Below are 16,063 nucleotides of genomic sequence, written 5' to 3'. Positions count from 1 at the left end.
TGTTTCCATCGGTGTCGCACCATTCATCTTATTCGTACATCTCTGAACGCACTTCTCTTGCTGAGCACACCCGATGGAAAGGGACCGTCTTGAAATTGCGGGATGTAGAGTGAAGGGAGTTGACAAAAATCCTTTTTCTCTTTCTAGCCATCGTGATGCTTCGCAGAAATGGACCGGCCGTTTTAGTATCAAACCGCTGCCCATTTGTAAAAACTGTCATTCGGCCTATGAACATTTATTCCGTACTAGCCGTCCCTAGTTTGTTTGAGAAGCTCGAATTCGCTTATTTCTACGTGCTGCGCTGGTAGATCTACTGAGAGACGAACGTTTGGGAGGCATGTTTTTGACGAAGCAATAAACACGATATACACTTGTATAAACGGAATATCGTTTGTCGATTCACTGAATAAATAGAAAAATGTCTGTTTACACTGTCACTTTTCCACAATATATAACTAAACTTGATCGATATCGATGCTAATAATTTTAACGATACATTCTGAAATGACTATTCATTTAACAAAAAGCAAAAAATGAGTGCTTGCACTCAATATTTTCCGATTTCATTTCACTCGAATGGATTGGCATCGATGATAATAATTTTGTTTGATACATGCGCCATTCACTCCGAATGGCAAGTGTCGTTTGTCGCTTACTCTTTTATTTTATCTATTTTAAAATAATATTAAATAGTAGAAACGTTTGAAACGACTTTTTTGAGTAAATTTTATTGTGTTCAAAATAAATGCTGATCATTGTGCTATTCCTATAACCTTCGTGCAAGTGCAAACAATAAGTTGGCAAAGTTTTATCGCCGTCGGATGAGCGGTATGGTAGCCCATAAAATACGAACAAACAAAAAACCATTTTTATATTTTAGATATACATTTAGCAAGGGACCACACAGAAGAATTCTGTGGAGAAAGAGTTTCGTGCCTTCTCTGGAAGCCCGTGACAGGAGATTCGACATCTCCGAAGAACGTGTGAAGAAAAATGGAGCCCTCATGAGACATTCTGCATTTGTAATCTTACAATATATTTAATACGACTAAAAGCAATGAGAAAAAAAAAATTTCTAGCTTTTTAAAGATTTCAAAATTTTCGGAATTCACATTTATTTTTCTAAAATTTGGCATTTCATCATTTCTTTGTTTATTTATTTCTTTATTTTACTTGAAGTTCTTTAGAGGCAATTGTAAAAACATGGCAGATAAGAAACAATGAAAGCGAACAGGACAGGTTTCATAAATCATGTCTCTCATTTATCGAAATCCATTTCAAATTTATCATCAAATGTGTTGTTTCATCATGATATTGTTTTGAGCTGTCAGTTGAAAAAATAAAAACTACATGTCATACAAGAATGACAGAATACCTTTAAACGAATGATGCATCAGAGGGACTCCTGCGGGGATGCTCAGGAAAATGTGGGGTCATTTGTTTTATAGTTAAAATTGGTATAGTGAATTAAAAAAGAGCACTATTTTCTATAGTGTTTTAGTTTAGTTTAGTCATTTTAACGCCAAGTTTTTAAAGAAACGCTAGGTTGAACGCAACTCGTCAGTCTGAACCTCTGTCAGATGACGAGTACGACACCCCCTCTCCAAACTTCCATACCACGCTATCAGGAGGACGTTTGGCCCCGATGGATTTAACGTGTACCGGGCCCGCCGACACGACGATTCTTTGGTGAAATGGGGTCTCGAACATGAAACCCTCCGCCTCCGAAGCCGAGATCTTACCACCAGGCCACCGCGGTAACCCCTTTGTATTTTAAAGAATAGAAAACAGCACAAAAAGCATCACGAAAACTATATTCTGTGAATCTCCTGCAATCAGATGTAGCTCATTAGACACTTTTCAGACAATAAATACAAAATGAGAAAAAATGAATATTTTTGATATTGGCTGATGAGTGATTATTCTCAGATATAAATTTTATTCCTATGTGCTCTATTCATTCATTTGATTTTGCTTTTAAATTCACGAGAAAGAGGAATTTTTAAAATGATGAGATTACGATTACAACATGATAATCGATTTCATATCCAGAAATAAGGACCCATTAAAATTTAAACTAATATGTGGTTGTTTGAAATTTTTCTTTTTGAAGCACGATAGCTTCAATTCGTCTTCTTAAATCGTGAGTTAGCAATCCAAATGGAAGAAATTGTGTGATAGGTAATAATTTTTAATATTTTTTCAATGATTCTCTAATGTTTAACGCATAATGATCACAAAGTGTGTCATTTCATTCATTTGAGAACAATCCCCGAGGGAGCACCCGCTCTTTTATCCGAAGGCATCTGCTCACACCTATCGCGGGAGAAAGGGAAAGTATGTCACCGGCACCTCTCCTCGCATCTATCAATGAGACATCGCTCATTAATGAGCGACCCATGTGACGTCACACCTGGGGTGGACTTTCCGCAGAAAGAAAGTAAAGGAGTTCCCATTTTCTTTTTTCATCAACACAGCTGGGATTTTTTTCTTTCTTTTTTTTCTGTACACTCTATTTTTACGAGATCGTTCCGCGTTTTGCATGGTTCGCTGAGGACGAAGCGAAGTGAAATGCCGGGTGAGTGTCAGAGTGGAAAGTGCTTCCGGTGACGATCAGAAGAGAGAGTTTCTCTTTTTTTTTCCATCCGAAGGGAGAGGAGGCTCAGACATGGTGCGGTTGGAGACAGGTGTTTTTTTCCTGCTGCTGCTGAGCACGTGCGTGCGAGGGGCATGTGTTGGAGATGCGAGGAACACCACGTGTCGGCATGTTCTGCGGAAGAGGAGTTTGCGTAAGAAAATTTCCTGTATTCTAATTTCTAAAACTTTGATACAATTCATTTAAATATATGCAAAGTAATGGAAATTTAATATATGTCTGAAATTGCAAGGGATTTCTACAATTTATGTTTAATTTTAAACGTTACAGAGTTTTAAAAGATTTAAATATAATTAAAAATGAAAAAAAAATATTACTTATATTTTAAATTTCAGAATCCTGCCAGGAGAATTCCTTCTTATTTAATTCTTAATATTTTTAGCTAATAATTCACTTTATTTTTATTCTAATTTTGAGAATTTTATTTTCATTTGAAACTGCAAACATTTGTTTATATCAAAAAAAGAAAAAGAAATTTTTTTTTCTTGATATAATATTTAAATTCAATTCATCTAAACATTTATTTTAAAAAGTCCAATTCTAATTTTTGAGGTTTGAGGTGATTATCTAAAGATTGAGATTTTTATCTAAATGCAAAAAAAATTATTTGTATTTTTTATTGAAATAATTTTACCATATAAAAAATTTTTATAGTTAAAAATGTTATGATGTTTATGTAAATATTTTTTTTTCAATCACAAAAATTTTAAGAGAGATTTTTTTATTTTTTATGTTAATCATTAATATTTGTTACTACAAAAGTAATTTTGTGTTGTAATTGTTTATGATTAAAAATATTTTTCTTTCGTTAAAGTACTTTTTTAAATAAACAGCATAAAAATTGCTTTACGGGTATTTGCTTTTTGAAAATTATAGCGTGAAGAAATATATGTGGGGAAAGTTCTAAAAATAATAATGTGCACAAAATTCTAATTCTAATTTAATTCAGGAGAACTCATATTGGGTGCTGAGGATTTGTTTTTAAATAATTTTATGCGTGTGTATTTCATGAAATACAACGAGAGTTTTTACACATCAATTCTATTTTTTTAAGTTATCACATTAAATTAGACTTAGGCCCTAGTTAAAACACACACATATATTTTTTAAAATTTATTAATCATTTTAATTATTTAAAAAACACTAGTACAAATCTACAGTAATGCTTAAATAAGTAATAATTTATAAATAGAAATATGAGAAAGCAAAAATAATACCGGGAAAATTATTTTTTTCCACTTTCAAAACTTCTTTTTTGAATGAATGGTTTTTATACGATATCTTTACTGATTCCAATAATAATCTTTTCTCATATGACTTTCCCAACTATCCCAGTATTGTTCATACATTGCTTTTATGTTCTGGGAAAATCGTTCACTATTTCTAAACTATTATTACCAATCTTTGGAAGGTTTGGAGTATCATTGGCTATAAAGGTAATGTACCATCGCGGTAAAAAGAAGTCAACAGCTTTATTCTAGCATCGTTCATCATAAAATATTTTAAAAAGTATTTTTTTTTTCAAGTAATTGATGCCCTGTTAAATATTTTTGCATTAAGAATTTCCTAAGCTACCGTCTGTATATTAAATAAGAATAAACTTCAGAATTTTCAATGGCAATCCACAATTGTTTCATTAAATTTCAAAACTACATTAGAAGCTTATCCGCACAACCACATTTCATTAGTATAGCTTTAGTCTTTTCTAAATTTAGAGAATAGAAAATTTTAACCTCCTAATGTTGAAATAAAACTTTGGATTTTCATTCATATCTTAAAAAATAATATAGTTATTTACCTATACACTTTTTGTTATGAAAGTGAAAGATATTCTATACATTTTGAGTACACATTTTTCTATTAAAAAAAAATTTTATATGCGAAACTAATTGAAAACTAGAGTTTAAAAATTTTTAAATAGCGATGCACTTAAATGTAGGCATAAATCAAAGAACAAGACCATTTTATAGGAGCATGAAAAATTTCAGCTCATTCCTGCTAAAAAATTGTCTATTACATTCATTTTTTATATTGCTTCTAAAACGATGCATTTAGAGGTAAATGCACACATTTCAAATTAACAACAACATTGTATTTGCCATTCTAATGCTACTGATCATACATTTATTGAATCAAATACCCATTTCCAATATAGTTTGATATTTTATCCCTTGCAGCAAATTAGAATGATTACTCGTCGGCTAATGTAATATCAAAGAATGGGACAAATTACTGAAAAATGGGAATTTTATTTCCTTATAAATATTTTGTACGGTAGTTAACTATTTAATTTTACAAATATACAGACCAAATTATTTTTCTTCATAATTAATGCATAACTTCTTGTTTTGTAACAAGAAAATGGCAATTTGATTAGATTTATTGACATTTATTTATATAATAGTCTCAAATTTGACCAAATGAATCTGCCGTAATTATAATTATTATCATCATAAATGGAATCAAAAACATCCAATCATCAAAAAGTCATTAGATAACGCCTTGAATATTAATTTTTTTGGATAAAAAAAAATTCCCTACAAATGCAAAAACGGAGAATTTCAAATAAGTTTAATAAGTCTCGTAATTATGATTAGTATTTCTGTTTACCACCATTTGTATCAGAATAAAATTACAGATTTTTTAATGAACCTTTTCGCTGTCCGCTCCTGTCTGTTTTTCGCCGCATTAGAACAAACAAAAATAAAAACTCAACATTTACAAAGCGTTTTAAACGTTTAAAAGCTGTAAAATGTAGAAGAATACTTGAAACACGTTACGGCCACCTGGCAGAAGTTTCGCTTGAAAGCGTTAGACGCGTTACGGACGACGAAGAGGTTAATATTTATATGAAGAAGCAAAGAAGCGAGTCAAATAAAAGTTAAAAACAATAAATTTCATTTTAAATCAAATGTCGTAATGTGTAACTTCTTAGAAAATAAACTTAGAAAATGAATTCAATTAAAGAAGAGAAATTATATAAGAAGAGAAATTAGAAAATAAAAATGCCTCATTTCTCTTGCTAAACCATTTTAAGTTATTCAATTTTTTGAAAGATCTGATACTTGCAAAGAAGAAAATAGGTTATAAATGACATTTTTAACAAAATATTTGCGATTATTTTTATTTGACTTAAATTTTATATGAACAATCGTGACTTGTCAAGTAATTCTATTTAAGCTGGTTAAACTAGAAGAACTTTGCTCTTGTATTCCGTTGAAAACTATTTTAGAAACTTTTAAATACGAACGCGAGAGTTAAGATATTTATTTATCATCAAACTTATAATTGTTTTGTTCTTGATAAATTAAATTTAGATGTATTATTTAAATTTAGATGTATTAATCATTTGTATTGATTTTACTAACCCACTTTTATATATTTTGTTAATAAAATCTGATTTAATTGAATTCATTTTGTTTTGTTTAATCAAAGAAGTTCTAATATAAATTTTGGATCGTTAGACGGAATACTTCTTAAAGACATCTTATGGGATAATTTTTATTATGCAAGAATAATGGAAATTAAAGATATGCAGAATAAATGAATGAACATTTAGAGTCATTATCTTGCTTTACAGATGTCCCGTTTTTGTAACAATTACATATCCAGTATGCGTGTCTTTATATAATAGAATCTTTCGCAATCAAAAATTATTTGCATAGAACAATAAATTGTTGATTAAACTTGGAAGAAAATTAATTTTCATTCTTCAGTGAATTAAATACACTATTCTTTTTATATGCCCGTAAAATAAAATTTCACGTCTGTTTATGATTGGTAAGCAATGATGATATGAATAGTACGTATTGATAAAGAAATGCGGGAATAAAGAGCAAAAAGAATAAAAATCAATTAATATTCTCTCTATCCATAAGGTATTAATTTTAACACAAAAATTAACATTTATCTTCAATAATAAAAAAATATTGAATTTTATTAATTTCGCTCATAAAACAAATCGTTCTGTTTAGATGCTTTCAGTATAATGACGATTCAGGCCTAAATGCCATTTAAACAAAACTTTGAATATTCTTGAATATTTCTTGCGGAAAAGAATCCAATTGGACTCGGGAAATTTTCATTGTAAATTTTTTTGTCAAACATGTAGCAGCAATCGATTTTTAACATTCACTTCAACTTTACAGATGTCTTTTAAAGAAAAAGAAATACTTTTACCAGCATTCAGGGAATAATAAATCTTGCACATCTAATTAGGGAAAAAAGACCTCAACAAAAAATGTCAAATATCTCCTGATTTAATCATGACTTATTGACCAAAATTTATACTTCAGGTCATTTTTTCCATGGGAAATCTATTTGTTACACCAAAAAAGGGATATTGCCATAAAAAATTTCAAATTTGAACCATTTTAAACAATATTCTACGGACATTTACACAAAAAATTTTTAGTATACATTATTAGATTTAAAACGGTATTTTGATCGACAGCAGAATAAAGAGGGTGATTCCGTTTTTTCTTACTGCTGTACCATATGCTCATAATACAATCGAAATGCTTGCGCTGATAAACATATTTCGAATGAATTCATGTTACATATTTTCAGTTGTATGATTTCTCACACATTTTTTGACGATAAGGGCAAAAGAAAGCCACAACTTTTGCCTTCCATTTTATTCATGGAATTAAGTAAATGGATATTTTTATGAGTTGTTTACTTAGGAAACCATAAAAAAATTCCAGCTTTAAGTTTTCTGAATTTATTCCAAGCACTTAGATTCATATCCCTTGAATCTAAGTAAATCCCGATCAAGAACCTTCATAAATTGTTTTACAAATCCTAGCTTTATATGTAGCAGAGACCAGATGATCCTGTATTATTTAGTGAAAGATTCCTCTCGTAAGTCTATCTCTTGGTTATTGTTTGCTTTTGCTATCTTAACCGCACAAAAAGGAAGAATATTTCGTGTGGCTCTTACCTGAATAACCTTATCTGCGACCACAGTTTTGATATCCTATTCTTCTGTCATACATTATATTAAGTGATTGCATGAATTTTGATCCTTTTTTCATTTTAAAATGACACTTATTAAGAGAAATGAATTCCATATATTTCAATCAAAATATTTTCCATCATTTTCTATAACCTTTTCTCACTTTCGTCCAATAAATCTTGCAATGGATAGTCTTCGAATTTTTTGGGTCCTCCAGGCCGTTCTTTGTCATTGACATCGAAATCCCCGCTCTTAAATCGTTGAAACCAAAACAGAGAATTGGGATATAACGGTGCTTAAATTAATATTTATAATTTAAGCACAACTGGTGCTTAAATTAATATTTATATATAATTTTAGATCTGAACATTTATTTTAAATGTGAAATGAAATGAAATCTGAATTAAAAGGCAGAAAAGTTTATTGACACAAAGGATTCATATTTAATGCTTGCTCTCTATATAAGCATTTTTGTTTTTTTGACTGAACCTTAGTATTTTAATTTTTTAGATCTTCATAAGTTAGAAAAGGAAATCATTTTTGCAGTTATATCTGCCAGGGAGCACGGTAACTTGAAAAGTGCTGCCAGCTTGATGGATGAAATTTATAAAAAGGTCTGAACGCCAAAAGTGTAGATTTCTTTCAAATTTTGGACTAAATTCGCAAAGAGTATGCTGTCTGTCTGTCAATCTGTACAAATGAATACCACCAAAATTTGGGATTTGTATCGAATTTCGGGCCAAATTTATCGAAGAAAATGGCTCCAAAGTGCATATTTGATGTTCTTCATAACATTATGCAGCGAACGACGCTCATTTATTATGTTAATCGAGGAAAGAACTTTACCACCAGCTGAAAAAAAAAAAAAGAATTGACGCTTCATTTTAATAAATAATTAATAAAATTCATTCGGAAACAAAACTAATAAACTTTGTCTGGATCGATAAAATAAAATAAATGATTTAAAATTCTTGCTTTGTGAATAATGAATCAGAATTCGAGGGCGAAATTAGTTCATTGATTCATTTAAAAAGACATCCTGTCCAAAGATGGATGCATTGAGGCGCCCTTCTCTTTCGCAGGGGACAAATCGAAATGAATGGGAGGCAATCACCTCTTTCTTGTAACCAGATAAAAATGACTCGCGTCCTATGGAACCTGACACACTTTTTTTCCCCTTGCATAATTAATGGAAGGATATCCGAATGTGCCTCGTATTGTTCTCACGACGAAAATACCGCATTCGTTCAAAAACCTTCCATGTGTAGTAGTGGGCTGTGTACACAAATGACGTATGAGGGAAGCTTCCGTGATTCAGGTGGTTTCTTTTGTCCTTATTGTCAGTGATCCCTTCCTCCCCTCCCTCAACCATTTAGAAAAACGTTTTGCATTGTGAATATTTGTCGAAAAGGACAGAAATGAGATGTCTTCATATCTGTAGAATAGAAGGAAGAAGCAATGAGAAAGCTGCCGATCCAATGATCTTGACCTGAATGAAGAAATAAGAATTGCGTAAGCAATATAATGCGAGATTTCAGAAAGGGAATTAAGAAATGTTCGGTTGCATATGCACACAGTATAATCAGTATTGCTTTATAAATGAATGAAATACTTATAACTGATTGCACTTGAGCAAAAATACTGAAACCAGTGTAGGACATCTGTAGTCATTTTATGCCTGCTGGCTTTCGTAGCAGACTTAAAAGATGAAAACAGACCCAAAAGCAATCATAACATTCACATTTTATTGAGCTTGGCTTACCCACAAGTTTACATCCAAATTTTTCTTCGATTCCTTGGACTTCTTGCTATCAAAATATTAAAATTTCGTCTCTCATTTGGATTTATTTTATTTCATTCGAAGGAACACTTCACGAAGACTACGGTGAGAAGAAGCCCCACAGTTCCTTCATATACATACATTTGCATTCATTAATATCAATCATAGTTTTTCTTTGTTACCATTTTCAACTGCATCCTCATCTACTGAGTCATGATAACAAGTACAATAATCATATAATTCATGTGTTTTTCATACACTTTATCTTTTTGTATATTATTATTCCCCAAAAATGTTTTTTCGTTCATTTTTCGAAGTTGAAAATCTTTGTAAACTGTCTCATTTTACTATCATTTCTTATGTGTTTGTAAATTCTGTATACTGTTATTTTTGTTTGTTTTTCTGTAAATATTTTGGTATTTAATAAAATTCCCGTAAAATGCCCACCAAACCGTTTAGGGATCAGAATGATTATGGATACGGAGGTATGAGACGGCGTTCTGTAATGTATTCTTTTAATGACTGAATCTTTACTTTAATACATCTGTACTTTATGTCCTTAGTGAACTGAAGCAAATCATTCTTTAAAAAAATCCTAAATTTTTCAAAACCTATTCAATAAACAGTGTTCACAACCAAATTATATTAAAGACTCTAAATGTGAATTGTACCGCTCATTTTAAATACTTATTAAACGATATTAATACTCTAAGGATCGTATAATAATGTCTCAAAAGGAAAATCTGCACATAGTCAGTGTGGCTCAGAGGAAACGTACGCACTTGTAAAGCCCAAGGTCGGGTGTTCTAATCTCAGCCATGTCGCATTCATTTAAAGTTTGAATTTCTTATTATTCAATTTTTAATGTTATAGAGGCTTCTAGAACTTTCTATAACCTTCTTTATAATTCTAGATTATTCTGTAAAGGTATAAATTCTGAGTTCCACAAGCAGGGGGGGGGGGTGAATTCTCCGCTTGCATGTTACGAGTTGCTTAGAGTTAATAAACTGGATATAGGGTTACTTTGTGACCTGCTATTCTTTGGATACTCGTCATTTTTCTTTATCGAAGTTCGGGCTTACTTAGTGAAGTTATTATTTTAAAATTACTAAAAAAAATTAATTATAATTGTTTGTATTTCATTTGTTAAAACTATTTACCATTCTTTATTGATTATGTAGCATTTTTAAAATAATTAAAATGGTATCTTTATTGGCATTTCAAATCAAAAGTCGTTTCTCTCTTAATGTGGAGTCAGTTAGAATAACTGGAAACGAATTTTGTAGACTTAACCAATTTTTGCAATTTGATAAAAATATGAAATTGAAAGTGGGTTTACAATTTATGTGAGTGCATAATCAGTTTCATTAAACGATGTCTTTTTTTCCCCAAATGAATTCATTATTTGTCTTTGTTACAGCGCTCTTCGTAACTATCCCCATTCCCATTTACGCCAGCGAACACTTATTTCAGTTTCTCATCACAATAATGAATTGATTTAAACACAATGTATTTGAAATGATAATGAACTGCTCCTTAGTTTCTCAGATTATATTTTACCATCTGTTCCCCACAATCCTAAATGATGGCTTTTTGACTGTTTTTCAGCAAAAAGTTATTCTATTTCATGGAATGTCATATTTAACTATCATACTTATTTAATATCATCACCCTGAAGTCATTTCATTCCCAACTTTGATAGGAAAAAGAAACAGAAATGACAAAATAGTATGAGACACGAGAAGGAACTAACTAAGGCTTAGAAAATGTAATTTAAAATGAGTAAGAATGAGCAGCTCAGTTGAGTGGTAGAAAGTACAGATCTCACTTTAAGAACAACGTTCAACCTCTCATTCAACTCATTTTTCTCTGACGTTTAATCTACCCCAAAAAGTCTACTTGAGCAATGAGATCTGATAGAGTCATTTTAATCTAACAATCGGACCATTGACTCTATCGGACTGATAGAGTCATTTTAATGTAACACTAACCACCAAAATAAATTTTGATTTCATCGAATAGATCTTTTCAACTCAGACGTACGAATGATGTGACTTCTTCATTATGGTACTTTCAACATATTATATATTTGTTGAATCATGGACGATTCAAGAACAATTACTTTGTAAACTCTATTTTTTTCACGAAAAGAATGATATTCACCATCATCTTCTTGCTCAGAATACTTTTTCGTCCTCAGTATACTTTTTCTACGCTGTTATGTTTCCCAGAAGAATGCCCAAAAATGGAAACGGAGTCCTACTCGTAACCGTTATATTTTACAGATACAAAAATTATATCATTTCGCAGCTTTCTTCGCAACTAAATAATGTAAGGAATGAATAATGAGGTTGTGAAAGTTCAGGCTTTATTTTTTATTTTTTATGTGTTTGTAACCAAAATGCAGAAACGTCAAATAATAACCCTGAAAAAAGAAGGAAAATGTTAAAGCCTTAAAGAATTTATATGCTTCTTAGCTCATTAAGGCTTCATCGGTGCAGACTGTAGTCACATCCTCACAACTCTTCTTCCTGACCCTAATCGATTTAAACCTCGTTTTCATATTTCGAATGTTTGGATAAATAGAATTTTCATTGCGGCCCCGTTGGTTTCACGCTCTGCAGCGTTGGGTAATTTTTCACGAAAACTATACTGGCAATAATCGTGATAAGGCTTAATCGAATTAAAATACAATATGCTTTATGAATTTATTAAATGGTTAAAATTGTTAAGTAGGAAGATGATAGTACTCATATTGATTTTGGCATGTGACTTCCGGTTTATTAAAATTCTTTGGCATTATTATCGGTTATTGCAATATAAAATACTTTTTAAATATTTTAACTAATCATACAAGAAAATCGACAGAATATAGTGTTCATTTAATATATACTTTCTTTTATATAATATATATTTAAACTATTTTTAACTATTTATATACGAAAATCAATAGAATATATTATTCATTTAATATATATTTTCTTTTATTAGTAATTGATTAACAGGTTTCAATGAAAACAGTTTTTAAAAATAATCCTAATATTAGCGAACCATTAACTATTCAATTATGCTCCGATTAATAAAGTTATATTCTTTGACGTCATTTTCATTGGTCTTGTTTCAGATTATGTTATTTCCCATCCCTCTAGTATGTAACTTTAGTTCCACATTTCTCTTAATTATACAACACTGGCGTCATATGAAATATATCTAGTCAATCACACACACAAAAAAAGAAAAAAATAGTTTCAAGGAATTTTTAGAAATTTCGCACGCATTTATTCGTACTTTCATATTTCAGTTTTTCTGGGGGAAAAAAATGAAGAATTTTTAATTTAACGTATAAGAATTTTTACTTAAGAAGAAATTTAATGACATCCTGAATGACTGAAAAACTTTTAAGCATTACTTTTGGGGGCATTTATTTTGTTTTTTACTATATTTATATTACTTGTATCAAAATGTATAAAGTGCTTTAATACATAAGTACACATTACCTGTGAAATTATTTCTTGTAAGAATAGGTATCCAATGAACATTTAAAGTTATTTTTACAAAAAAAATGCTTTTAATTGTAATGTTTAAAAATAACAAATAGACAATCCGATTGTGGGGTTTTGAACAAAAAAATAGTAGTTTAAGAGTATGATAATTTTCTGATATTGTTCTTGAGAAAGAAAATCATTCATTTCAAAAAAAGGTAGTAAGGGATATGTATATATATAAATTTTTATATCAAGTTAACTATCAATGATAGTAGATATAAATATTCTTTGAGTAAGTTATTTGATATTATTATCTCTTTAAATTAATAATATCCTTTCCCTTTATTCGAATTGTGATAAAATGTTAGAAATATAAATAAAAATTAATTTTTATGACATATAAAATGTCACGCCAAATAAGTCCCTCGCTAATATGATTTGAAACTCGGATTGCAAAAGAAATATCTCATTGAATTCCTGAGGAAATATCTTTCAAAAGATTATAACTCTTAAGTTAAGTTTGAGTGTTAAACATCAAATAGTTACTAGCAAATTCTACTCGGAATATGTAAGACATGCTACTCTCAGTTTCTTTTCCATTTTCTTAGTGCATACATAGAGAAAGTTTCATACCATCCAAATATTAGACCTCATTATTTTGACGAAGTAAAAGTTTCAAAATTCCCCGAATCTAAAAAAAGAAACATTTGAAATTGTTCCTGTTTGTCTATGCATACTTAAACAAAAAGGCATGAATTGAAAGCTTCCATTGTGACATGCGATCCTTGCGACAAGTACGTAAATTTGAATCAAACTTAATAAAGAGAATCACATTTTACATTTATATATATTAAATCGGTGTTACTATTCATGCTGAATGACAATACGTTTTTTGTCCATTGCATTTATTAGACCTGTGTTGCCAATCAAAGCCGAGAAAAATATTTTATTCGATTCTATTTATTTCAGTTTATTACTGGTAAGTTGCTGCGTTAACCAGTGAAATCCATTCATCAGCGTGTTCATGACCGTGACTGCAATTATAAACATCTTTTTTTAAACTATGAAAATTTTAGCAACTTATGTTTAGATCATTTAGATGATGCAATAGTCGATATAATTGGTTAAAATAACATCGATTATTGTGAAATATTAATATTAAAAGATCTACAAAATAGTATAAGAACAGATAAGACAATTTTGCATAATTTTAGAATACTTTTTTGGATACCAATTGAGAACGTTGCGCTGCATCACACTTATTTATCGTTTTTCACCAATAGAAAGGGCATCTGGATGCCAAAGTAAAATAGAAAATGGAGACCCAAATATTTCTTTGGCGTTCCTCGGATAATGAGACGGAAAGACATGCCCGAGGCTTGGTATCTCTCGACTGTCTGCGTTTAATTTTACTACGACTCAGTCATCGGTTGCGGGGCATCTCATTTCTTCTTTCCTTCTTCTTCACCTTTTTTCTTCAAAAGTTGATCATTGTTTTCTGAAATAAATTCGCATACAACGCTCTCTTTTACTAAAAAAATTATTACAGAATCTCAGTCAATAAACAGTGGAAAATAACCATCACTTTCAGCCAAAAATCCCAGTATATCAAAAGTTTTTAAAATATGACTAATATGACTGTAAAATAAATTAATTTCGTAATTTTTTGGCATTGTATTTATTGACTCAAATAACATAAAATATCACTTCTTGTATCATTGAAAACATTCTTTTTCCATTTGAAAGAATAAATCTATCTCTAAACGTTTAGAAATTAGCTACTGCATACATTTGAATGAACTTGTAAGACTAATGTCGAATTCAATGCTATGCTCGACTAGAACTTGTCCAATAGTAAGTAATGATAAAAGGGGGGAAAAAACCGCATTCTATAAAAAATGTATTTTTTTTTTTTTTTTTACTTTCGCTTTCAAGTCGGAAATTGTATTTAATATTGCATCTTACTTTCAATTTCATATTTTTATTTGCTTCAAAAAAAAAAAAAAAACTTACATAGAGAAACAAAAAGGATTTTATTGGCATTGCACTTTTCCAACTCTGATAGGCTTATTCCCTGAAAACGGTTTGATCACGTAATAACTTTTAAATGATAGAACAGAGCTCCGAATTTCTTATGTTATAATTAATTCAAAATTAGACTATGTCATATGTAAATAATAGCTATAAAACTGATCCACTCAATACTTGATCATTATTACTCATTACTTTTGATGATGTATTTTCAAAATAAGTAGAACGTAGTAAATTTTATGCATGTTGTACATATATTCTTTTTCTGTGTCAACTTCTTAAGTCATGAATGACAGCTTACTTTTTTGGGGGGAGGGGGTGGAAGAAAAGCGGAATTCCTACTTAAGTGGTTAATTTCTGAAATTCTCTAATTAATTTATTAGCAGTGCTTTCGCTCATTCATTACTGACCAGTTGAAATTTTATTAATTTTTTTACATCCGTTGCCTCTAACCTTACTTTCCGAAAGTTTTTCCTCAATTTTTTTCCCTTGCCATTAATCCTTTAGTCTACAACTGCGGGCATCAGCAGTAGTGCGGGAACGAGAAATAAATGTTATGGATTTATGGTGTATTTTAGAAATTGATAATTACTCTTTTGAATCTCTACCACACTTCTGACACCAGCTTGCAATTACCTATCAAATACCCCGCAAAATTAAACCAGCTGTGTCTTATATACAGTATTTACATTCCGTAAGGCGTGTGCGTACAACTTTGGACTGATTTGCCGAACCAGGGAGGGGCTCGAAATCAGCGCCACCTTGTTTGCGTTTTCGCTCCAAACTTTTGGAGCATAAATCGTAAGTTAAGGGGTTATAATTAAGGGTTATAATTACTAGAAGTAGGACAAAAAATTCAGACCAAGAATAGATACATATTGAGGTTAAATTATAAGCAGGTTTTCGAAATGTTTATAAAAAATTTTTATGGAAGTTTATTTGCATATTTTCAAGTAGCCAACTAATGACCTGCAGAAAAGCTTTCAAGAAGAATTTGCCTCGTAATTCTCTATTATTAACCAAGTTAAATTATCTCAAAATTTCTGCCATATAAATTTTTTCAAAAGTTTGCATTTTATTTTGTTCTTTATGAATGCAATGCACTTTAAATAGCGCGATTTACGACTTATGCTTCTGAAACTTAAAATTAGAGT

The 16,063-nt window shown here is 30.4% G+C and overlaps 1 protein-coding gene across 2 annotated transcripts in view; it reads left to right on the top strand.

Moving 5' to 3' along the window:
• The first annotated feature begins 2,656 nt into the window (after window positions 1-2,656).
• LOC129972747 (pancreatic triacylglycerol lipase-like) overlaps window positions 2,657-16,063 on the top strand; it is a 54,466-nt gene continuing 41,059 nt past the window's right edge. For both annotated transcript variants that reach the window (XM_056086991.1, XM_056086990.1), the window contains exon 1: window positions 2,657-2,789. In XM_056086991.1, the coding sequence (XP_055942966.1) occupies window positions 2,742-2,789 (48 nt within the window). In that variant the 5' untranslated portion in view covers window positions 2,657-2,741. The remainder of the gene's footprint in view (window positions 2,790-16,063) is intronic.

This window comes from Argiope bruennichi, chromosome 6 (assembly GCF_947563725.1).
Source record: "Argiope bruennichi chromosome 6, qqArgBrue1.1, whole genome shotgun sequence".
Taxonomy (NCBI): domain Eukaryota; kingdom Metazoa; phylum Arthropoda; class Arachnida; order Araneae; family Araneidae; genus Argiope; species Argiope bruennichi.
Note: the sequence above shows the minus strand (reverse complement) of the source record. Positions and strands in the feature narration are given on the sequence as shown.